Genomic DNA, 25,289 nt, shown 5'->3' on the forward strand with positions numbered 1-25,289 from the left:
TTCTCCTTCCAAATCTAGTGAAGATTAATCCACCCACTCTGCCCACCTCCTCAGGGCTGTTACTGCTTACTCTTATATACGACCCCTACTGCTGCTCACATGCATCAATGATTGCAGTTTTGTAAAGAAAGGAAAAAAAGAGAAAATAAAAATAGAAAGGAGCTCCCTCTGTGCTGAGGCATGCAGTATGAGTTTGGCATAAAACCATGCGCACAGAGCAGCTGATGCTGGCAGTTGGATAAAGCACCAGCACTGTATGAAAAAGAGTAAAAGAAGGCACTTTTTCTCGGTAAGAATACCCTGTCAAAAAGCCGCTGTGCTAGTGAAACCATATCCCAAGAGGCGGAAAACGTTACAGGAGTGTATCAGCGAGACTCCGTCAGGGATGTATCAGGGAAATAAAGACTCCTGCCAGTGTCACCGTCTCCACCACCTCGACCCTTTATTCCCCTCTCCGTGCCCGAGCTCCGTACGCAGGCGTCGCCCGGGGACCTGCGGACTCGTCTCGACAGCAGAAGTCCGCTCCCGCGGGGTCGCTGCCGGCCCTGCCCGGTGCCCCCCGCCCCGCCCGGTGCCACCACCCCACTTCCAGCCACGTGTCCGCCGCAGCGCGCTTCGCACCGAGCTGCCGCATCTCCCCCCTAAGGCCATTTGGGCCATACACGCATCCGCGCTCCGTGTCGACACAGCGCGCATTCCCGCGGAGCCTTTTTGTTGACGGCGCTGGCAAATGAGCCGGGGGAGGTGGGCTCCGCCGCCGCCGGCACTGCGAGGTATAAAAGCCGCCGGGCCCGGGGTGCAATGAGATGTGGTTGCGGTGTACTATGGAGGTTGGAGCTCTGCGCTGCGGCTGCCCGCTTTCAGTGCCGCTGCCCCCGCGGGGCTGCCCCTGCGTTCCGCACGATTCCGCACCCTTCGCTTCTCCCTCCTCCTCTTCCTCGCCCCGCCGCTCAGTGCCCTTCTGGAGGCCGTGGGCGCCCGGCCCCGCCGCGGTGAGTGGGGCGGTAGGGCTGCGGGCTGTGCGCCGTCCGCCGTCCGCGGGGTGACCTCTGCTTTCTCGTCCCCAGGCGCGCAGTCCCCGCGGGCTGGCCGAGGCCTCTGGAAAGCCGGCTCAATACGCGCACCCCGTGAGGTAAGTGGGAAAGGGGACTTGGGCAGCTCACCCATTGACTTTTTATTTACTAATTGTGGTGGCGGCAGGATTGGCTGAAGCAGCTCGGGGCTCGCTGCCGTGCCCAGGGTTAAAGCAGGGAGCAGAGGACGGTCCTTGCGGTGTCTTCCTGCAAGTGCAGTACAGCTATGGGAGCAAGAAGCAGGAGAAGGGTCTGAGTGCTGCCAGCTCACTCAACCACTGCTAGAATTAATGGTGAAGGCAGCGATGCTATCTGCGTTGTCAGGTCTGAGAGAGAAATGAAACAGCTCCTACTGAATCTGCAGGAAAATCTGTATTCAGCTACTTCCAAGGTGCTGAATCTTACTGCACAAGGTGTTCTAGGTAAGATGCAGCTTTCTCCCTAACCTAGGCTCTGCTCTGACAAACGCAGGTCAAACAACGTAAGCCATTGCACTGGCTCGGTGCCCTGATGCTGTGCCTGTGCATGAGTGAATGCTGCAGGGAGCACTGGGAATGAGATATTGCAGAGCAAGTATGCTTTGTGCTGTAAAGGAGGCAGTGTTCTATTAAACCACTGCCTAGAAAGCATTTTTGTACTTGGTAAAAAACCCTCATTCTAATTCTGTTCCTTAGTGCAATTCTGTTATGAGCAGTCTGTAGTAAGCACTTAATTTGCATTGTGCTAGTCTCTTAGCTCCTGGGATTTCTATTGTTTCCTGCAGCTTCTTCCAAATGGTAAGCAAGAGGATGTTAGTTGAAAAGGAGCAGAAACAGTTGTGATGTTGTTGCAATATATATAATGTATACTAGCTGATAGCTCTTGCTACACCATATTGTCAGCAATTTTCATCCTGATTCCTACATACAACACTTCTGTAAGAAGTTAGTGAAGATTCTGTTTACAAAGATGAAACTTTGGTGGAGCATCAAAGCGTGATTCCCTGAGGCTGTCATTGTTCCTTTCACCTTGACACTTGTCTCAGACCATAGCAACATCACCCAAAATGTACCCATCTCTAATAAAACCACTGATTTACACCAGGTACTTTGAGAATGCTATTTCACACCCACTGTATCCTCAAAGAACTTTTTCACTTAGAGCAGTGTTATTTGGGGTAGGTCCAAAAGAATACTGATAATGGGGTACCAGATTGATAAGCTTCAGGCATGGATCCTGGAGTTTAGAGCAGTATTGCAGCAACGACACAGCATGTGAAGCACTATTTTTTCTCTCTTCTGGTGGAAATAAGAATCTGGAGAATATGTTTCTACTTATATGTGGAGTTTAGTTCAGTCACTGGCCATGTGATGAGAGGAATGCTGTAGGAAGTTTGTCTAAGCAGAATATCACTGTTCCTTAACTGTCAGCCTTCAAGTAGTATGTATAATAACAATAAGGAAACTTACTCTATGCTTGTTTCAGACTGTTTTGGCCCAAATCAAGGTGCTATGATTACTTGTATCAGGAAGCTGAGGCACTTCTGAAAAACTTTCCTGTTCAAGCTACGATTTCTTTTTATGAAGACTCAGACAGTGAGGAGGATGAAGGTGAACTGGAGCAACATGCAAGAACAGAATCACATTGCTGATGGCAAGAAAGACCAATCGAGACTACTTCTATTAAACTTAATATAAAAAATGTATTACAGTATTTTTAAAGATAGTTTATATGTATATAAGTTATTCTTAATAAAATTGGAATGTTTTGTAATTTTATCTGAGCCTTTGTTCTAGTTCCGTCTCGCTTCTGGACAGGGAAAGTATTGATGAGTAGTGTTTTTATTTATTTAGTCTGAGGTCCTTTATTTTGCAGACTGTAAACACCAGTTGTAGGTGCAGCCCCCCTTCTTGGGCTTACATGGCAAGGCAGCACGGGGCCGCAGGAGTGCGCTGTGAGCAGAGCCCCGTGTCAGAGCACAGCTCCGCTGCTCTGAAGGGGACCCGCCACAACTCAGCCCTGTGCGACGCTGCGAAAGGGAAGCGGGATGTGCGAGAACAGCCCTGCATCCCGCGGGAAGCCCGCATGGAATCAAGTGGGGAAGGCCGGCACTCCGTGGGAGGCACCCGCCCCTGTGACGGGCCGCGCCCGCCCATCGGGCCGCGCCTGCGCGCTGTGCCGGAGCGCTCCGCCCGCCCGCCGGGTGCAGGCCGGGCCGGCAGGATGCTGAACGTGCCGCCGCAGGCCTTCCCCGCGCCCGGCTCCCAACAGCGGGCGGCCGCGGGCGGCCGCACCAAGGTAGGGCCCGCGCAGCCCCCTCGGGGTCGGGGCTTTCTCTCAGCCGGCCCTGGGGCCGTCACGGTGCGCACTGCGGGGCTGGCGGCGATCCGCGGCCGGCCGGGTTCGGGGCCGGGCCGAGGCTGCGTAGTTACCTTATTACCGCTCTTCTCTTAGCGGGGCTCATGGCACTTCTTGTGCGGCCTTTCCGTATCATCTCGATTTTCTTCAGTCTTTTAAGATAAATGAATCCTTTGGCTGGCTTGCAAAATAGGAAGCCTCCTTAAACAGCTTTACTGCTGGGTAGGGCTCCCAAAAGATCACGGAGAGTATGGGTTATTTCTTGTTTTGCCCCAGTCTTCCTTGGGAGCTTAGAAAAGCATTTTGAACGGTTCTTTCTCCCTTTAGAGTTGAATAATGTTTATACATCTTGTTATTTTTCAGGTTCCTTTAAAACCGGGAAGGAGTCTTATGGATTGGATTCGATTAACTAAAAGTGGAAAGGACCTGACTGGTTTAAAAGGGAGGCTGATCGAAGTGAGCGAAGATGAGCTTGCTAAGCACAACAAGAAGGAAGATTGCTGGATATGTATAAGAGGTTGGTTACTGCCTTGTTGCTTTTGCATTTGTTGCCTAGTCTGTGTTCCGCACTTGAAACATAACAACAAACTACCTCCCCCAGAAATCCTCACCCCAGAACAGTGTATTGTGTCGTCTTATGTTGAGACCAGGTGTAATGTTGATGTAGTAGGACACAACTTTGTCCAAGTTGGCAGTTTTATGTAACAATGCTATTCTTTGCTTTCAGACTTTTTTCAGGCAGTCTTTAAGGTTGGTGTACCTGACACTTATGTGAAAATAGTAAAATTTAAGAATATGGTTGACTCTTCTGACAACATCTTAGCAAGAATAAGACATTAAAAATGCTGACATGTACTTGAAGTCTTTAGAGTGTGTATCATCCTTAGCAGCTGAAGACTTTCACTGATTGCTTTAAAGCATCTAGAATCATAAAAATATGTAAAGATGTTATTTAGATTCTGTAGAATGGTTTCTGGAAAATGCATGTATGTAAGCCCACGTACCACTTCATACAATTTAGAAAGGTGAATGATAATTGCCATGCAGATAAATCTTTGCCTATATCTACAGTATATCTGAAGATATACTGTAAATATCTTAGGTAACTGACTCATGGTGTTTGTTTATTGTTACTTTTATGAAATTTTAACTCAAGTTAAAATTATTGTATATTGTTAGATGGCAATGTGCTAAAAGTAGTTTGGAGTAATAGCCTTGTCTAGATGAGTATTCTCAGTGCTGAAGATGAAGTTTCTAGTCTTACAGAAAGAAGAAGAGTACTCACTCTGCTGTTTAATTGTTTAGAGATTAAAATACATTAATATTGTTTTGAATTTGTTGTGAGATAATCTGTTTTGTGGAAGTGCTGTTAAGAAGGTCAGAGTGGCTTACTTACATGATCTGTATAGGAAAAGTGCTTTGTTTAATGGTAACTTAAGGAATTTAATGTAATGTCATCCATAAATTCCGGCAAAATTAAGAAGTTCTTCACAAGGATGACTGTTTTTGTTGGGTCAAAAAGGGGAATGAGAGTGAGCTTTTTGAGCAAAGTAGTAGGATTGTTACTGCTCTGCGTACTGCTCTTGCAGATATGAGCAGAATTATAATGAGAGGAGAGCTGAAGAAAATGTATTTTGCAGTGTAGATTTGGTTATATACCTTTAAAAAAAAAAAACAAAACAAAAAACAACAACACATCTACTGCTGCAGGTAGAATCACTTATAAAGCTTATAAATGCTTTCTAATCTCTTACTTCCCCCAGGCAGCCTTTTTGAGGCATTTGTGTTAGTGTAGTTGGACTATGGCTCTCTAGTAAAAAGCAAAAATTGAGAGCAATGTGAAGGAGAAGGGAATCAGGAGCTAACTTTTCAAAAGTCAGTAGGATGATCACCAAACAGAGTTGTCACGTAGGGCACAGATATATGAAATGAGATGGCAGCGGGTTAAAGAACACGTATAAGGTGGAAATCTGAATGTTTTGTTGACATTCAGGAGTTCTGAACTGTTTGATTTTCCCTCGTGCATTTTCTTATGTGCAGTAACCAATCCTGTGCACAAGGTGGCGTAGTGGTTACATCCCTCAGAACATCAAGTCAGTAGAGTGTGCAAAAAAACCTTTCCAGTCCTGGAGAATTGTTCTCACCAATTAAGATTGTCCCAGGAATACGTCTCCCCTCACCTAATGCTGAATGCCTTCATTTCTGGAGTAATGTAAACTTTTTAAAAGCACGCAGTGCATGGTTTTGCTTTAGTAATTTCTTGTTCAGATAATGTTTAATTTTTTGAAATATTTTGCTATGTAGACCTGCAGTAGTCCCATAAGAAGAAATGTCTGTGGTTAAATCTGTTTATTGCTGCATTCTTCAAACTCTGATTACTCTGCATTTCAGTAATTGGTCTTCATGATTCCAGGCCTATAAAGCATTTTTTAAGAAATCTTACTAAAAGTACAGAGTAGTTCTTGTGTAAAATGAATGCTGAATCCTTTTATTAAGACAAATTTATCATCAGTATTTTCAGCCTCTAATGAGCTTAGAGTGCATTCAGGTTTTTTGTACTGCTGAATCTACAGAGGGAATGTTTTGTTGATGATGGTGGTAGCTTTTGTTTTTAGAAGACAGTTTCTTCCCATAGTCATTTTACTCCATAGGTGATGAATGACAGAGAAGCAACTTCAACAGCACTTCAGCAGTGACTTAATTCAAAGAGATAACAAAAACAATTCCCTGCACTAACTAGTTCAATTCTGTGTCTCTATTTAACTGGCCTCTGGCTCTCATACACATTAGCTAGACTGTGACACGTTCATCTTCAGGTGTTTATTTTGTTATTCTTAAACCTGCAGGGATTTTCCAGATGTTAGTCCTGCAGTGCCACAAAACTTATCCTACTGAACAACTCTGTGTGATGTGTTTCATATCAGGTTCCATACAGTTGTGTTACTTCTGTTTCTGATTCTGGAAAATCATATTGCTTGCTATTACACTGTGTAATAGATACTAATCTTTCCACTGTTTCTGGAGATGACTGAATAGTTGCAGTGGTTGTAAAAAATGTTACATGATCTCACATTCCATTTTCTGCAGGACTTGTATACAATGTCACACCGTACATGGAATATCATCCCGGTGGTGAGGATGAACTAATGAAAGCAGCTGGAACTGATGGTACAGATCTTTTTGACCAGGTGAGAACAACTTCCTCACTAAAAGGTATTTTGAAAAAAAAAATGTATGCGTATTTCCTGATTATTTTAGGTCATCCCAGTGGAAATGATTTGAACCTTTTGAGGTCTAAGCGTAGGCAATAGCTTACTGTTCAGAATTGCACTAATGTGCTGAAAGAGAAACATCATTTAAATATTGCATCAAAAGTCAATAATGAAAGTGTTGTTTTATGTCGAGGTTTTGCTTCAATTTGACCATTTTAACAAATTGATTGGTTCTTAGCAGAAAAAGCTATTAAACTTCAGATTCCTACCTCCTAAATAAATTAGTATGTTGACTAATTGCTGTTGGTTGAAAACCATTTTCTTCCCAGAGAGCATTCATTATTTTTACAAATACTTGTAGTGTTTTTCCGTCTATTAACTTAGTTACTGCATTATCAGGGAACAAAGTACTGAAGAAAACGTTCTGGGACTGCTGTTAACTCATTGTGAACAAATCAGAAGATGACAACTGGTCTCTTCTTTGTTGGCCATTTCTTTAAGGCTGAAAAGAAGGTCTGCAATCTTCCAGTAAGACCTGATTTTGTAGGAGGTGATTCACTGAGTTGGTCTTTTTGGCAGCAGACATTTTTCCCATCTCCTTGGCTCACAGGATTTTCCTGGGAAACTGGGGAAGAGCAGAAAGGGAACTTCCTCTGTTTCTGAAAGAATTCTGTCATTTCTTTACAGTTCTTACATTATAGTATGTTACGTCTTGACTTGCAAAACGTATTTAAGAATGAATGTAAATAAATGAGAGATGTGATGCACTTTGTTTTGTTGGTTTTGGTTAATCTCCTGTCAAATGAAGTGTCTAGCACAGGATTTGGGTATATTAGTCACAAATCTGCTTGGGTTTAAAGAAATTTGCATTTTCACTCCTGAAAATTTGTGCTGTGTCAAGTTGTGGCCTGAAAGTCTGTAGCTAAATCACTGTCAAGTGTGGTGTGATGTACTCAGAAATGGCAATCCCGGCAGCAAAGATATTTCCAGAAGGCCAACAAAGTGTATCTGAACTTTGTAACATACTTGGTACGTTTTTGTTTGTTTTGTGACAGGAGTGGAAAACCACCTCCAGGTTTTAGTTTCTGGTTGATGTCTTTCCAGTGCTGGAGGCATTTCTGTTGCCTATGCATTCTATATCTGTTAGATACTGATGTATTTAAGAGTTTGGTAGGTTGCTGGTGTTTCTTAAATTTCTAAAAAACATAACTCTCACTCAAATTTTTTTCTTTACCTGTGTAAAATGCAGCTAAAACTTATGGATGGGACTTCCTTATCTTGTTTGCTTAGCTTATCTTGTTTGCTTAGCTCGTCCAGTTGAAAGTTTTTATTTTTAAATCTCTTTGTACCATTCAAATTTGTCACGCTGCACTCCTTTACCTTTTCTCTTCCTGAGGTGTTACTCTGAATGCCCCATCAGAGTTGGCTTTTCTGCCATCTGTTTCCTATGGAAGTTCTTCAGTTCTGGTCTGTAAACGACTGCTCTTTCATCACTTTGTTTGGCTTTTTAAAGTAGATTATTTCCCAATAATTCAGTGATTGTCAGACATAACCAAACAAATGCTCCAACTTCATAGGAGATGTCGATGTGTCTATTCTGCTCTGTTTTGTTTCCCTCATCAGTCCCTTTCCCCATATTCATATCTAAACAAGATTAATTTCCTTTGTGATAAGGACAAATTCTATTATGTTGTAAATGCAATAAAAACACTATTCTGAAACTTTTTCTGTCGTTAAACATTGTGATATTCAGGTACTGCAAAACATAAAATGGATAAATTAAGCTACTGTCACATAATCAGGGTCTTTGTGTGTGTGTGTGTGTGTGTGTGTGTGTGTGTGTGTGTGTTTAAACACTTGTTGTCTGTGAAAGAAGTAAAAATACGTACTGGAAAATGTGATCAATTGGTGTCTGTGTTAACAAAACACTAAGAAATGAATTATATTAGCTGTTGTGCAGAAATGGTGTTTGTATCTTACAACACAGTAAAAGTTATAAAAGTTGTGCAAACCAATTTTGTTAATATAGGTTCATCGTTGGGTCAATTATGAATCGATGCTGAAGGAATGTCTTGTTGGGAGAATGGCTTTCAAGCCTATTGCTGCTCCAAAAGGTGAGGGCTTTTAGAATGAAATAATTTCTGATAATGCTTTATTCCAAAGTTGTCTGGAAGTTGCAAGAAATCATCGTATTTACAAGGAGTGTCTGTGTTTTGATACAGAGGTGAAGGCTGTTGTGTATACGTAGTCTTTTGGTAGTATATACCTCAAGGAGAAACTATTTTACAAGTGAAGACATTTATAAATAACGTGCTGCTATGTTTTTCTTTTGCTGTAATTCATCAGAAAAGGGTTATATGTTTGTAGAAATAGGTACACATTTTTTTTTTCCCAAAGATTGCTCTTTTTTCAGGCCCCAGCAGGCAAACTCTCCTGAACAGCCCTCTGATGTGATTTAGAGCATCTTAAAAAAAGTCATTTTTTTTTTTACTTCGATGATTTCAGCCCCAAACATAGGTCTTGAAAGTTGCATTTGAAATGAGATCTGTGAACACAGTTTGTGGACGCAGTTATTGTTTTTAGAAAACTCCTTACTGGGTCTGCTAAAGTTTCAATTTAGTTGGAGAAAATGTTGCTGATTCAGCAGGCTCACAGAGCCAGGACAGCGAGAGAAAGTAGCATATTGTCTTAAAATGCTGGCAGTGGTTTCTAAAGACTTTATCTTCAGTATTTGTTTTGGTTTGCAGGCCACAGTGAAAAACACCAGTATCTTACAACCAGATACTATTACTGAATAGTGACCCTTAGCAAAACTGCTGTGAAATCATGACAGAACTCATATTTGCAACTATTTTTCTCACCTTCTGTGGTATCCTGTAGGTCACAACTTCAGGCATCTCTTGCTGCTCTTCAACTTCTGACAAGGGAACATGGCTATTTGCTTAGCACTTAGGTCACTTCATGATCTAAGTTGATTTTGTTCTGTACTCAGAGTGAGATAGGATTTTACATCTCTCTGTTGCTAAGCAGCTAATTTCTTTGTAGAGTTTTTAAGCTGAGAGCTGCAATGCAAGGAGATACCTTGACAGCGTAACAGCTTCGTGGAGTTGAGTTGTGGATATGTTACTGCCACTTTGTCATCTGAATCACAAACATAAAAAAGTAAACCTGACTTTTACCAATTTTGTTAGTCTAACTTTTCTGTAACTGGAGGAATTCTCATGGCAATGAATCAGTAAAAGAATAAACATATCTTTGATCCTGACTGCTACGATGGTCCATTTTCTGGTGTTTATTTTCTCTCTGCCTTCTTCTGTAGTAAGACTGTTCTTATCTGTTTTGTGCTGATAAAACTTGCAGGATGAAGGTAACACACTGTGTGAAAGTGGTTTGGCTGCCTGGTGTCTCTTTTGGCCATCTCAGGCTTGAAAATTATTAATTAAAGAATAAAGTTGATTAGACCATGTTTACCGAAATTCTTTGTATCAAAATTCTCAAGACTTTTCTGTGGTTCATATTGGGTTATATATCCTTTGCTTTTGAATAGTGAATTATCAAGCTCGTGATTAGTCAGTAGTCAGGCAGCAACACTTCTTGTCTTTTCTCCTTCCAGAAGACTGCCTTTGACAAAGTTTGGATCTGAAAAAAAAAAAAGAAGAAAAAAAAAGAATAAAATACAGATTTAGTATGAATGGTATAGAGAAGGGACTTTGAATTACACTATTAATTGCTTTCTTTTCATGGCAGAGGTGAGCTTTTGACAGCGGGGCAAGTATTGGTATGTGCTGTTTGATACTCAGTAGTATGCAGCGTAGGTTTGGTAGGTTTGTGATTTTTAGTTTTGTTTCCTGTGTTCTGGAGCGAAGCTTGTCCTTGCATGTTTCCTAAGAGTCCTTTGAAGTTGCTGGTGATAGTTTTGCTAACTTGTCTTCTGGGAATGCTGTTTGATGGGTAGGGTTGTGACTAACAAGAGATTCTGAAGTATCCCTTCTTTAGTGTTACAGTGCAGTAGCTACAACAGTACTCAGGCGTGTAAAAGATTATTTCAGAATCTCCTTTTTCCTGCAGTTTTCTCAACAAACCTCTACAGCATTAAACATTTTTGCCATTATTGATTTGCCTTTAAGGTACTCAGCTGTAACATCTGTGCTGATGTGTACTTTGTTGGCTGTACCTGTTGATATGGTTGATGTTTCTCTTAGATACATCAGTGTCTATTACCACTGAAGTTATGTGCAGACATAAGTTGGGAGTTGGAATGTGTGCACTTATTTGTGCTCTGTCACTGATATGCTGAAAGAGGTATAGTATGATCCAGGGAAAAGAGAGGAAGGGTTGTGTCTTGGGAATACTTTTAAACAAGTGTCCTTGAATCTGCAGTGCCAATTCAGTGCTGTGTGTTAAAGTGAAGTGAGAAGAGAATGTATTTTTGAACTGAGACAATTATTTTTTAATGACAAATGTGACTTTGTGACTGATTTGCCTATCCTGGCAGATGGCTTGAAGCAGTGTATAGCAGAGGAACACATTTTAAAACAAAAGTTTGGGAGGAACTGTGCTGTTCATCCTGAAGTGTTTTCACCTCAGCGTGAAAGTCTCTAATGAGGGCAATTCTTGTTCAGCTTTGAAGTCCTTTTGCAGTACCTTGTGCTTGGTGGATTGTTCCAGAAGCCTTGCTTTTACTGCTATCATACTGGCATTCTTCCTCTATTCCTGACTGCTGTGATGGAGAGAACAGAGGGAGGGGTTCAGAAACCCATAGTAAGGGGAGAAACGTTCATCTTTTTGTTTTCATGAAAGGGAGCAGGAAGAATAAGTTAGATTCTCTTGCTTTCTCCTGACCTATCTCTTAACAAAGTTGAATGCAGAAGGGGTCTTTGTATATTTTGTGATATGTGTATCAAGGTGGAAGGGATTTGAGTACTTCCAGGGAACTAGAAGAAAGGTATAAGACCAAGAGATGCAATGACGTTGTCCTTGAGTCAAGCACTACATATATGAATTGACATTATGCATTCATCTACTTAGGGTTTTCTTTTTCTGCTTTTTTTGTTTCGTTTTATTGTTATTTGGAGTTAGCTACAGCATACTGGAGATTGAATGAAAAGTTCAGATGGTAACTTGTCAAATAAAACTACTTGAGAGAAGGAACTTAAAGGAAGGTTTTCTTTTTCCTGTGTTTCTGCCAGGTGATTTTGGTAGTGGCAGGTCAGATTTGGTGTTTACTGTATGTTGTCTTCAAACAATGCCTTTCCAAGTCTGACAGACTTAGCTTCTTGGCTATGAAGCTTACTGTTGCACAAGGAAATCTGTGCTGTTTGTAAGAGTCAGATAAGTTCTCATTTCCTACTCTTCAGCTGTGCAACTTCTCACATTTTGTATTATAGGTTGTTGGGTTTTTTTTAATTATTATTACACGTAATCTTTTGGAATAATATCTATGCTACTACATTTAATTGTGACTTCTTGTTACCCAAAGCATCCTGGTCAATCTGTTATTGATGTGGTTTGTTTGGAGAGCTTTACTTTGGCTCCTTTTTTTTAATATGATGTATGCAAGCACTGTACTGCAAGCTCTCACTGTCATGCTTGTTTTTCTTAATGCTTGTAGACATTTCTTCTATCCCGCCTGAAGAGAAAAAACAGCTTAATGGTAAGTATTTTTCTGGAGGAACGTGGGAAGTGAATCTTAAACTTACCTGAATATTTTTTAATGCACAGTACTTATCCAGCTTCTGTCTTTACGTTTGAATCTGATTTTGAGACAGTGGTGATCTTGGGGAACTCCAAAAAGCAAAATCCTAATCAGGCGTTGCCAATTCAGTGATTTAAAGCATTCAAAGATGGCAGCACAGTAGTGTGGAAGAAGGAAGTATGAGATGGACAGGCTTTCTGCTAGAGAAGGTAGATCAGAAATAAAAATGTGCTATTGAAATCTGCCTCTACAGAAGTGCCAGGCTTTGTGATTCTTCTCTGTGTCAGAAAAACTAGGTGGCCAAGGAAATTGGATTGCAGAGATGTGACAGAAAGTTGGATAATGCATAGAATGAAGTTGATCACTGGAAAACGAGTTGAAATAGAAATATATTACTTGAGCATGGCATGACTGAATTTCTTGAGGTGTAACCGTGTGAATAACTAGGTTGTTAATTGATGTGCCCTAAGAGGAGCAAATATTCTGTTCTGTGATACAGGAGGTTGACATTAGTCCTTGCAGAGATAGGAAAGCAGTAGCCTTTGCTGAGCCCTCCTTGAGTATCAGGTATAGCTTTGATTGAAAGTGTACAAGAACTATGTATTTGATTTTGGTCTTTTTAGGAAAAAAAATTAGTGTGAATAGTAGTGATTAGTCATCTTAGAATACTAAGAGGCTTCCTAACAGAACGTGATTTATAAAGTCCAATCAATTGAGGTGAGCTGGGGGTTTCCTGGTAAAGGAAGTAAAATGAACACCTGTGAAGGGAAATAAGGCAGTTGGATCTGGAGGCTGACTTTTAAGCATGAAAGGATACAAACTGATATCTTACTTTCTTCTGTTCTTACAGTCCTTCTTGCTGTTTTGTGTTCTATGAACATTGTATCTCAGACTTGATTTCCAAAAGGCAGTTTACTTCGCAGTATGCAGTAGCGCTGAAGTACACAAAAATACCTTTGAGTTCAACATATATCATATAAAATTAAGAAAAACTGATTTTTTCTTTTTTCTTTTCTTTTTTTGTTCCTGTTCTCCTAAATATCCTTTTACAATGTTTTTTCCAAACTTTGTGACAGAGTCTACTGCCTGACTTCATCAACAAACATATTGGAACATTTTCATCCCGCCTTGAAAGGCGGGAAGAACTGGAACACAAACTCAACTTTATATTAAAATTGTATCACTAGGCAGCAGTTATTAGTCACTAAATACACCACAAGCATTTTGGTTCAAGAAGTAAGTTAAATGTGCCATCTATTTTGGTGTTCATCTCTTCTTGGTTAAGAAGGATCATGAAATAACTTTTCTTGTCTAGAATATGCGACTCCTCAGGAGACAGGAAATAATTCTGATTGTGCTTTCCAGTGAAGCTGCCAAAGTGCTGATGCCTGTTTTTCGTATTCAGTTTACCTGTTTGATATGGCTTCAGGAAAAAATTGTTGCACTGACTTTTAACTGTTGTGGACATACTTTTACCTTGTAAGACTTCTTTCTTATTCTGTTGTTTCGCTTTGTAGCTCTTGTAAGTTTGAGACAAAATTAGTCTAGAAATAAGCAGCACTGTCTGAAAGTTAGAAAGAGAAACCTGTGTGGGCTCTGATTTATTTTCTTTTCTTTTCTAGGAAGTTGTTGGTATGGTGAAGACACTTTGTTGCATTATTGATCCAAAAAGTATAAATAATAATTGTATTGTGTAGTGTGCTCATATCTATTAACTTGAATGCATCCTTGATTTTTTGTGACAATCAACAACCTGTAGTGTAAGAGACAATGAAAGCTGAAGTTTCCAGGATATGTTGCTCTTTTAAGTCTTAAAGGCAGATATGTTCTTGGATATCTCTTCATATTTGAGTTTCAAACAAAATTTCAACACACTGTTATTTCCAAAGCATACTTGAAAACTTCACATTCGTTTAAAAGCAAGTAAGCATCAAAGACATACTTTAATAATGAGCTTTCCAACCTTGTACATTCAAGCTAAACCAAATTTCATATGTACTCAAACTATTAAGATGCATATTTCTGTAGTATTAGAAGTAAAATAAATGACTTGGGCAATTCCACCATCTGAGAACAAGTTGGTTTTGAGTATAAGCTCATCAGATGGCATGGGAAAGAATGATGGGAGGAGAGCTTGAGTTAGGACTTCAAGTACAGAAAACTAAATCTTGTGGTTCAACCAGCTGAGATTCTTTAGTAAGTAATGTATGCATTTCTATTTTTCTTAGTAATACTTAAAGTTTATAAATATGGATTAAGCTTATTCTGGGCCTTCAGAGAACAAAGAAAATAACAGATACAGAGAGTTTTCACAGAATCTTAAAATAGTTCAGGTCAGAACAAACATCTGGAGCTTAGTCCTTTCCACAGTCCTTTCTTCTGCAGATGGAGCTGGGCCAGTTCCCTCAGCCTCCTTTCAAGCATTCTTTGCTCCAGCTGCTGACCGACTTGGTAGCCCTTCACTGGACTTGCTCATGTCAATGTTTGCCCTGCACTGGAGAACCAAAACGGAGCCAGTACTGCAGATGTAGACTTAAAAATCCTAAATAGAGGGGAAGAACTGCTTTCCTCAAGCTGATAAGCTGTGTTTTTGCTCAGATTGCGTTTAGCTTCTGTCATCACAGTGTTGTAACGTAGTACGTGCCCTAGCTTGCCCAGGTTTTCTTACTGTGTCCCAAGGAAGTTTTCTGCAAAACTGCTTTTTATCCAGACAGGCTCCTCGGCCCGTTCTGCTATGAAATCATGCATTTACTTTTGAGTTTCATGCAGTTTTTGTCAGCCTATTTCTTTAGCCTGACAAAAGTTATGGATACCATTTGAAGGGACTTAATGTTTCAGCTGCTTCCCTTCATTTGTTACTGTCTGCAGCAGGAATGCCAGCTGTAATTAATTAGCCGTTGTACTTTGCAGTGTTGATCACACCTTTTGCACCTGGTAGTCCTGCTAATTTCCTATTCAGATTTGAACTTGTCAAACTCATCTCTATGGTGTGGCTATGAGGGTTACCCAAGAGGCTATCAATCAGCAGTCTTGCTATCTGATCTCCCATGAGATTTTGCCAAACAGTTCCCTGAACAAGCTGAAGTTGTAGTTCTGCTCACTACCTTGCTTGTTTCTCTCAGTAACTGAAACTCCTTCATTTCATAGCTGCCGTCAGCCTTTGGATTCACTACCAGTTCTTCTTCATGACTGCATGACTGTCATGCACAGCAGAACACTAACCTTAATTGATTCATTCATCACCTGAATAATTTTCTTTTTTTATTGCAGTGTGACTTCTTATTTTCAAATAATATTTTACAGTACTTCAGAGCAATTAACAAATAACTTAGTTTGCTAGAATGTTCTTATTCTGGCAGCTGTATATTTCTGTTGCCTCAGAAAAGCAAATAGTGTGTATGGTCACAAATTTCTCTTATCCACAGAGGGCAGCCCAAGCATACATTATATGTCTTTGTTATGACTTAACACCAGTAAGCCCCATTCCTCATATGAATGATATGTAGTCTTGGCAGATTGGTTTAGACCATAACAGTGCTTTTTGTTTTATTTACTTTTTACATAGTGAAGTCATGTAATTCGCACATTTAAACTTGTATTCAAACTCCCAAACTGAATTGGCACGTTGAAGATAATTAGCTTGTGAATTCTCACCTACCTAAATCATTATATGCGTATCCTTTTCTAGTTTGCAAGGCTTGTCTTTGAATGGGCTTGGAATCCTTTTCACTTGTCCAGCATTTACCAGCTTCGACCTCTGCCTAACCATTGTCTAGTGAAATTGCTCTATTCATGCAGTGTTGCAAATTATATCTCAGTCAGTGCAGCTTCTTCCATTGTGTTTCTACACAGCTTCCTTCTATTGAAATGGAGAAAGGATTGCAATTGCTTTAATGTTATCTCTGTTTTATATTTTCCAAATTCCTAGCAAAGCACAAAGTAGAGAGATATCAGCTGAAAACAAAGCTGAACAAATAGTTCCATTGAATTGATTAAGATGTTTTATCCCTGCTTCACTGTCACAAAGTATGAAAGGACAAGTTAATACCTGATGAAACAGAGCAGCTTACACATACCAGGAAACTTGCATGCAGGGGTTCTGTGGAATGTAGAACTCTTAATTTCTGCAACAGAGCTTCATGTTCTAGGAGCCTGCTCTCCTGGACTGAATGCTGAATAAAAGCAAAATAAAGGACATGAATACTTTCCTGTGGAAAGAAAACCACCATATTGAGAAAGGATATTTAGCATATAACATTGAAAAAAGTCTTACTATGATTTTTATTAAATGAGCATCACAGCACGTGTTTTAACAACTCTCTGCCCTTCGTAGGTATGCTCTCTGAGAGGGAAGTACTGGGTGCTTCTGCTAGAGATACAACTCCAAGGTAAACTTTTGGTTTTCATTTTGTTGAACATTCTATTTAATAACTCTGTGCAGTACTTTGTAAATAGAGACGATTTTTTCCATATTTAGATCTTGATGTTTCAGCTGAATGAGTATCTCATTACCAACACAAGTAGGAAAGCTGAGGTTTAATCTGAGGTTTCAGATTTAAATAGCTTGCCAAAGGTCTTATTGACCTTACAGGCAAAAGATGAAGCATATTTCTTGGCTTGGTCTGTTGGCTTCTAACACTTTTACTGCCGTGCATTGCATACAACTGTATGGTTTATTTTCACTGGCTCCTCAGCCTTTTGCTTCTTGAGGAAAGTCCTGGGAAGTGATTCCAAGTGGGCTGATTTTTTTATTTTTTTTTTTTTACTTGAGTTATTTGTCAGTAATAATTGGCATGCGTTGGAGAGGTACCTCATTTCAGACTGGAATGTTTTAAGATGTGATAGAGCTATTCAGGTTTCTGCAGTTTGAAAACGTAAAACAAAGCAAACTTTAAAAACACAATGAAGTATCTGAAGTAACTGAGGTATCTTTCTTCTCATGATTCCTCGAATCTCTGAGGTTTATTTTCTGATTTTTGCATAATGCAACTTCAGAAACTTTGAGCTAGTTATGTGCAACCATGTTCATGATCCTCATTTTGCAACTGGAACATGGCTTATCTTCTGGAGTTGTTCCTCAGTCCTTGCTTCTTTTCTCCTCATGTGTGTCTGGCATGTCCAGATGTCAAATGGGAAGGTGCTCGCTAACAGGAATGTCTTGGAGGGGGCATCCCTTCTTTCTGTTTAGTGTTTGAACTCTTGGAGAAGAAGTGGTTAGGACCTGGGGAAGAGCGAAGACAGTAGTAATGTATACACAAGGAGTGTGTAGAGTTGTGCGGGTAGAGTTGACTTTTACTTACTGGGATTGCAGCCTTCATGATGCTGGAGTTATGTCAGAACTACGGATGTACATTTGAGAGCCAAGCGTGAGATGTAGTCAGATATATAGCTTTTCTGCCTTGGATAGGTAGGCTGCTGTGCCAAAGAGGTCTTGAAAACCCTGGCAAGTATATGGTAATGGAAAGCGATAAGAAATATACAGTATGCCCTTCAAATGCTTACTCTACCCTGTAGTTATTACAAGATTTGGGTAGCTTGGGAATCGTGAGAATGTAAAGCCTAAATCTGGGCAAATGAAGGAAACTGTGGTTTTGTGGTATAAAGGTAGAACCTGTAACTCTTGGAAACTGCTCTGACAATGTAATAACTTTGCTTGGAGCCAAGGACTTCAACCATCTTTCTTGGAAGGTTCATATACTGCAAAGAGGATGCATATGCTTTGTAACTAAAACCACTGCATATAACTTTAACTGCTATGCACTATTAGGATGAATAATTAGACTGCTTTTATTTTGATCTTCTTTTCAAAATTTATAATTGCTGGGCTTACCTCTTGAAAACATAGTAAATAATGTGTTTGGCTGGTATCTTTGTGAAAGAAGTTCTGCTTGAAAACTGCTCATTAAATATATTTTGGCATGCTGAACAAAAGTGTATATATATACATTTCTTTTTTTCTTCCTGTACTTCTGTTTTACAGTTATGACTGGTTTCAAACAGATGATTTGATCACTGTTGTCATATATACTAAGCAGAAGGTAAATGTATTTTATGAAAGAGATAATTACAGGATCTGGTGATCCAGCTTGAATTCTTGGAGAGCTTCCTTAAAATGCTCTTTTTCCTTGTCTGTGAAAGGGTATGAATGCAGAGTTGGTGATAGTGGACTGTCAACACAAAAGACTAAGGGGAGAGATCATCCTGGATGATCATTCATATCTTGTAGAAGTTGGTAGGTACTGTGATTTTACAGTTGAAAATACTTAATTTTTGTTTTCCGATATTAAAACCTTCACATCAGGCCATATATGTTTTGCATATACCACTTAAATTTTATTCCTCTTTATTGAAAATGATTACATTATCAACTCCTATCTTCATCTGGTCAGTATGTATATATTTTTTTTAATTCTGTTTCTTATTTGATGTTCTAACCAACATGGAATAAAGTGTAATAAGAGACTGATGTAAAAGTTATGCAAGTTTCTCTATTTCAGGTGTGTGTTATAGATCACTTACTAAAAAGCCCTTATTGAAAAAGGGCAGATGGAAGGATTTAGATGAATACAAGTTGATAATTATATCATGAGTCACTATTTAAAAACAAACAAAAAAAGAAAATGATGCCTTTCTTAACATGTTATGCATTAGCTTGCAGAAAACACTGAGACTGATATGAAGCAAGAGTGAAATTTCAGGACCAAGTAAAGACGCATAGGGTTGTAGGCATGTTACTTTACACAGTATTTCTTGCTCTAAGCTGTACAAATATATAAAGACATGTATTACATATATAGAATGTAATTCAGTTTTTGCTTAAACTAATTTGTTTCTCTTTATTTCAGACTTGGATCATGAAGTTCAAGATGACTTTGCTGGTAAGTTGTCTCTTGTGACTTTTCTACATTCCCATGTTAGAAGAAATATAGAACTTTCATTTAATTTTCTGATCCATCAGGTACTTCACAGCTTTTCATACCATCAGGTTCTGACACAGTCAACCAAATCAAACCATACAATTAAATTCTTTTTTTTCGTTTTGACACTTGAGCTTGTAAAAAAAAAAAATAATAATAATGTTGATGGTGCTCTGATCCTTTGGAGTATCACTATAATAATTAGAAGGGAGCTGTGTTGTGTGTATATATAAACCATTCTATGTTTTGAATAGGATTTTCATAAACTTACTTATTCATTCAAATGGCCATTTGGCAAAAAGGGAAGTATGTGGTAGTAATTAACTATTTCCAGTAAATAAGGACTCGAACTTCATGTTATTTCTGACCGGATGGACTGTGAATCTTTTCACAACATATTTATTAGATGTATTAAATATTATACATTAATTATACGTATTCTAAAGACCCCGTAAAGCATTAGGGATAACAGAAAATATTATAATATTATGCATTAATCCTGTGCTTCTTGAAAAATGACTAATCCTTCTTGAGTTTAATAGGGGAGTAAAATTATATTGTTGGGCGAAGTGTAACTAAAAGTAACAGGAAACAATTTTCTCTTTTAGTAAATATTGCTGAAAAAGTTGGGAAGGTAGAGATTATTTTGAAGAAAAAGGATCATATTCAATGGAAAGTGCTGGGATTGCCTTTGGAGAGTCACAATACGCTTCTCAGGCGCATGGAAAGAGGTAAATACGGCCTCATTAGCAGTTCTAAGTCTTTTAGGGCATGTTCAACGTGTTTTCACCCGGATTTTTCTTTTCTGTGACCATACTTCATTTTTTTTTTTTTTTTTTTTAAGAATGTTTTCTGGAGTTGTTGAAAACTGCTCAGATACTCTCCTTGAACAGATTCACAGTAAAAGTTTTTTTGTTGTTTCTTTCCTCCTGGTTTCATTTTCTTTTTTTGTCTTCCAATTTGTAGAATTGGAGGCCTTTGAGTCTTGCAGAAAGGGTGGGAGAACGTAATAGGGAAAGTTGAAAACTGCTTGAGAGTTGTTGCATCTCATGGGTGCCTGTGTGCTTGATATCCCTTCTATCTGTATGAAAACTTCAGTAGACCTATACCTTGTGGCAAGGGATGTAGGAGTAACTAGTGAAGAAACAAAAACCTCCATGTCCTGCTATTACTATAGATGTATCCCTATTCAATGCTGTAACATTGTTCCAGCACTCTGTGCCTTTGTAACTTGAGCTATGCCTAAACGAGGCACTCAAAGCCACCTCTAAATAAGCTGCTGCATCTGCAGGAGGTGATAGAGGTTACATATGAATTCATTTTGTGGTGAGGGAATGATATGAACTTGTGGCAGCACTCAAGTGCTTTACCTTGATCACTGTGATTGGTGTTGTTTTTTTTCCAGCTAAACTAGAAATTTCCATACAATAATGTAATATATTATAAAGATGTTTCTGATGTTATTGCTACTGTCCCGGTTCTCTGAAGCACTCTTGACCCTCTGCCTATTTACGTTCAAAAGCTGACTAAATGTAGACTGCCTTGTATGTGAGAGCAAAGTTAAGAACTGATTAAACATTGTTCACTCTTGCTGGCTCGTAGTTATGGTAATTAGACCATGAAAATTGAGAGATTATTGTGCTCCAAAAAGGAAGATTATGTGTATAAAAGCACATTTCTTAGCTACATCTAGGTTATTTTAGAATGTAGTTTTGCTTACGCAAGTTTCAGAACCTGTTGAGTCAGAGCTTGCTGAGCTGAGTTTCTTCAGTTCCTCAATTACTAATGTGAAGAAATATAGTAAGTGTATTGATATCTGTGGCTTTTTAAACCATGGTCCAGAATTTTTTATTCAGCAATTTATTAATTAAGAAATAAAATTGAAATACTCCAAGGGTTACAAAAGAGGAATGTTCAGCTGTCTTTCCTTTATTCCAGCTCTCTGCTTTCAGTGTGGAAATAATATCTACACACTGGAGGCTTCTGTTTGCATAGTGTAGACTTAATTAGCCTCACTCAGTTTTGCTTAGAATTGTGTCTCCTGCCTCTAAATTGCCTAGGTTTCAAGTTTGCTCCCATAGAGCAAATGCTGTTAACTGTGAGAAAGCCCCATCTCTTGTACTAAGAGCACAGAAATAGTAATTAACAACTCAGTTGTTTTTCCTGTCTGCTGGATGCGAAATTGGTTTGGTGTGCAAACAACTTTTTATGAAGTGCAACAAATATATTCTGGAAGTAAAATGATCATAACTTCCAGCCTGGTAAAGTAATACTGACCTCATAAAGTGAACTGATGCATTTTTATATAAGAAGTTAAGCAAGTCTTTAAAGAAAATATTATATTTCCTTCAATAAACTGCAGAAACCAATAATACAAAGTGTGTTGCAAACACAGCAGCTCTCCTTAATACTACTTACAGTTTAGTATAATGTATTTTGCATTATTGAATAGTAATAATATTAAGATTGGATAGTTGCAGTTTGTTTACCTGTGACAGTGCTGGAAGCACTTTTAACACAGGCAGAACATACTGTCAAGTAGGAGAGTAATCCCTTCAGAAAGGTGCGTGGACGCGTATGTTGCTGGCCAGAGTGGTTTCCTGTAGATAAATGGCTGCTCATGCTACTCCAGTGTGTAGCTGTGAGACAACTGAGAAAGATCCGTGAGAACTTTTAAAAGAGTGGAGGAAGGACATACTGGTTGTGCAAGTAGCTGTGCTTACATGATGTATCAGTTGTAATAAGATGGGGAAAAAAGCATTTTGGCTGCAGATGGAGTAACTTTACCCCTGTTTTGTTGAGGAGCAAAGTTACTGAAGTTTTACCATGGCTGAGAAGAGTAGGTAGAACAACTGATACAAGGTGTATTGTAACTTGTGTATCTGCACCTAGCTCTATGGACCAGCACCTCTTCTAGGCAGGCAGGTAGGCAACAGCAGTATGGATAATCAATGAATATTAATATGTTATAATTACAAAATAAACAAGAGAGTTAGGCAAAGCAGACTATAATAACAAAAAGAGGATAGAAAGCTTACCCATATCCTGGGCTCACTTACAAAATTGCAGTAGAGTGGATCTTCAGAAGAGATCCTTCCCCACTGGTAGCCAGCTCTTAAATAGGTCTAGGAGAGGTGCAGCCAGGCTCCACCCCTTCCAGCAGCACAGGTGAATTGCCTTCACCTGTGCTCCTGTGGCTGACTCATTGCTTGCTTCAGGTTATCAATCAGAGGTTCAGGCCAGGACTCAGCAGTTCCCTTACACAGTACCAGTGCTAAAGGAGAGCCTTGAGAGCCGAGCTGTCTAGTTAAAGCTATTTTATAGCTTTACATCTGGCATTTTTATTCTGCGCTATCTGTGCAGCTATCATGGATGCATTGCCTTGAGTTCTGTTTGTTTTTCACTTGTTAGTTTTATTATATGTCAGGTGTAAACATTTAAATGTTGATATTTGTCCCCCCCCAAAAAATGTGCAAAGCTCTTTGCAGTTGCATGTTGATAGGCCATTGTGCTTGTCTATCTAAGATGAAAAAACTCCGCATGAACGTGGACATTTTCATTTTAAGCTGTCATCAATGTAAGCTCCTCCTGCTGTAACTTGTTTGATGTTTTAAACAATGGGATAGAAATTCCTGTGAGCATACACAAGGTGTTCTGGTATAGTGTAGTAGTATCAGTGCTGTAAGTATAGGTGCTAGGATAGTAGTTGATGAAAGGGTGCCAGACCATATATTTTAGCCAATATATGCCATCTTTCTGCAAAAGCTGTAAGTATTATTCCCTGTGGACAGCCCTATCAGAAATATTTGCTGTGTCAATAGCAGTGAAACAGCAACAATGCAGGATGGTCAGCTGAATAAATACCCAGAGTGCTGGGTGGGTTTAGGCAGCGTGGTGCTCTGCCTCCTTACTTTTCATTTCCATTACCCAAGCTATTTTAATCTACAGATGTTTATTCATGCTGAAGTTCTGTGGTGACTTTAGTACAGGTACAATGTGGTACAGAGATGGTTCTGCTTTCTGAAAGGAAAATTGTGTTGATCTTCTACTTCTTCACAGTCATTGCTATCTAATAACACAGATTCAGTCTGGTAAGAGCCTAAAGTAAGGCTAAAAAATGAGCTCCAAATTAGAAAAATAATTTTAATGGTACAAAAGCATCTATTTGTAGTATTTATGTAAAGTATTCTTATTGGTTTTTGTTGGTTTTATTGTTTTTTTTCTTTCTCATTAAAAGATATGTAAGTAACAGGCAATTGATGCTTTTAGGACTGTTCTACAGGAAATGCAAGTTGGTTTCTAAGACAGAAGTTACCCATGACACCAAGCTCTTCTGCTTTATGCTGCCTAAGAGCACTCATCTCCAGGTTCCCATTGGACAACACGTTTACCTCAAACAAATCATTGCAGGTAAGAAAAACTGAGAACATGACCATCAATATCTTAACACATGTCTCTATTTTGAGCCTCTGCTGTTTGCAGATAATTTACTGTATGCAATTCTCCTATTCTATCAGCTATCTTTTGTCTTTTCTTTAGGGACAGAAGTAGTAAAACCATATACACCTTTATTGCCTTTTTTGCCACTGGATTTCAAAGAACCATTTTGCCAGGATGGTGCGCATATATATTTAATGATCAAAATTTATTCCTGTGGATTGTTTACGCAGGCACTTGACCACCTACAGATAGGTAAGTATGTGGCTTAGGATGTTTTGTGTTTAGTTTTGCAGAGGTTGGCCTTGTCTTTGCACGTGTCAGCTGTATCAAGCAGTTAGTTACTTGTACTTGATTGTGTATATAAATATATTAGTTGCTTGTTTTGTATTTGACTGTATATATCTTAAATAAAAATGACTGTATTTTTTTAATAAAGACAAGCAAATCTGTTTGACTCAAGATATACTTCCTTTTATGTTTCAGATATAAGGTAGATTTTTAATAGTAACTTCACAAATCATTTTGATTGAACACCTGTTCTTTTAGCATAAATGATCCATGTGTGATTTATATTGTACCCTTCTGAAATGAATCCTAACACTGCAAAGATGAACGGAGTATAAAAGGATCTTTTAAAAATCAGATTACTAGTTTGTTTTCATCTCATTAAGGATTACTGTTCTGTTTTGATTTTAAAGGTGATGATATTTCTGTCAGCAATCCTGAAGGTAACTTCAAGAAGTCACAAGTTGAAGCTCTAGAAGACCTCTTTTTATTGGCAGCGGGCACAGGCTTCACACCAATGGTTAAACTGCTGAATTTTGCTCTGGCTAAAGTTGATTGTCTCCGGTACGTACACTAATTGTGGTTTAACCTCAAGCTAAAGTGATCCATATGAAGAATAAGATGAAGTGTGATGGGCTGTCCTCAATAAAATGATTTCAAAACCAAGGGCATGAAAGCATTTTTCTTCAGTGTATTTTAGAGATACTGATGCAGAGCACCTTTTCTTTTTGTTGTATCTCTGCACAAGTTTTCTCACTCTTTTACCATTTAGTTTTCTGCATGCCGCTTGATTACGTTTTGCTAATGTAACTCTACATGTTATAATCTTCCTTCTATTTTCAGCAGGCAACTAATTTCATTTGCCTTGAACGGTGTCACTGCAGACATATAAATAACATCAATTTTTTTTTTACTCTTTGTAATTTTGAGCTTCCCTTAGCTTTTCAAGTTCCTGGGCATAGTTATCTCAATCCACTTCACAGTGAAGAGTAAACTGTGGTTTGATGTGAGACATAAGTGCTTTTCATTGGAGTTCAACTGTTTCTTCAGTATCTCTTAGAAAAATCTTTTCTTCTTGAGAGGAGAAGAATGTGACTAAGAGCTCAAATTAAATTTACTCCAGATATGGTCCATTGTTCTTATTGTTTTGTTGTTGTTTTGTTTTTGAGTTTGACCATGCTGCTGTCTTCAAATACGGATTTCAGTTGCATTTAGGCAGAGCATGTGATTCTTGCTTGTCTTGGGTCTGTTCTCTTGTAAAAGGCGACGTGGATCCCTAAAATAATGTTTTGTCATATGTATCTTTTATTTAATCTGTAATGTAAACTAG

General features: G+C 39.0%; 2 protein-coding genes across 4 annotated transcripts in view; both read left to right on the forward strand.

Annotated features, from left to right (window-relative positions):
• The first annotated feature begins 582 nt into the window (after positions 1-582).
• On the forward strand, positions 583-2,825 carry RIPPLY2 (ripply transcriptional repressor 2). Its single transcript, XM_052682886.1, has 3 exons — positions 583-992; positions 1,068-1,132; positions 2,538-2,825. The coding sequence occupies exons 1-3, from the start codon at positions 807-809 to the stop codon at positions 2,701-2,703; spliced, it is 417 nt and encodes a 138-aa protein (XP_052538846.1). The 5' UTR covers positions 583-806; the 3' UTR covers positions 2,704-2,825.
• A 405-nt stretch (positions 2,826-3,230) lies between these two features.
• Positions 3,231-25,289, forward strand: part of LOC128080472 (cytochrome b5 reductase 4) — a 28,803-nt gene continuing 6,744 nt past the window's right edge. For 2 of the 3 annotated variants that reach the window (XR_008206700.1, XM_052682752.1), the window contains exons 1-13: positions 3,231-3,350; positions 3,774-3,927; positions 6,498-6,598; positions 8,652-8,736; positions 12,234-12,275; positions 16,651-16,705; positions 18,298-18,355; positions 18,456-18,549; positions 19,163-19,195; positions 19,843-19,965; positions 23,504-23,644; positions 23,774-23,926; positions 24,373-24,523. Coding sequence is in view for 2 of the 3 variants with exons in the window: in XM_052682752.1 (XP_052538712.1) it covers positions 3,276-3,350; positions 3,774-3,927; positions 6,498-6,598; positions 8,652-8,736; positions 12,234-12,275; positions 16,651-16,705; positions 18,298-18,355; positions 18,456-18,549; positions 19,163-19,195; positions 19,843-19,965; positions 23,504-23,644; positions 23,774-23,926; positions 24,373-24,523 (1,265 nt within the window). In the remaining variant the exon portion in view is untranslated. The remainder of the gene's footprint in view (positions 3,351-3,773; positions 3,928-6,497; positions 6,599-8,651; positions 8,737-12,233; positions 12,276-16,650; positions 16,706-18,297; positions 18,356-18,455; positions 18,550-19,162; positions 19,196-19,842; positions 19,966-23,503; positions 23,645-23,773; positions 23,927-24,372; positions 24,524-25,289) is intronic. The other variant, XM_052682758.1, reaches the window with a different exon arrangement.

Source organism: Tympanuchus pallidicinctus, unplaced genomic scaffold, assembly GCF_026119805.1.
Source record: "Tympanuchus pallidicinctus isolate F22 unplaced genomic scaffold, pur_lepc_1.0 scaffold1, whole genome shotgun sequence".
In the NCBI taxonomy this organism is placed as follows: Eukaryota; Metazoa; Chordata; class Aves; order Galliformes; family Phasianidae; genus Tympanuchus; species Tympanuchus pallidicinctus.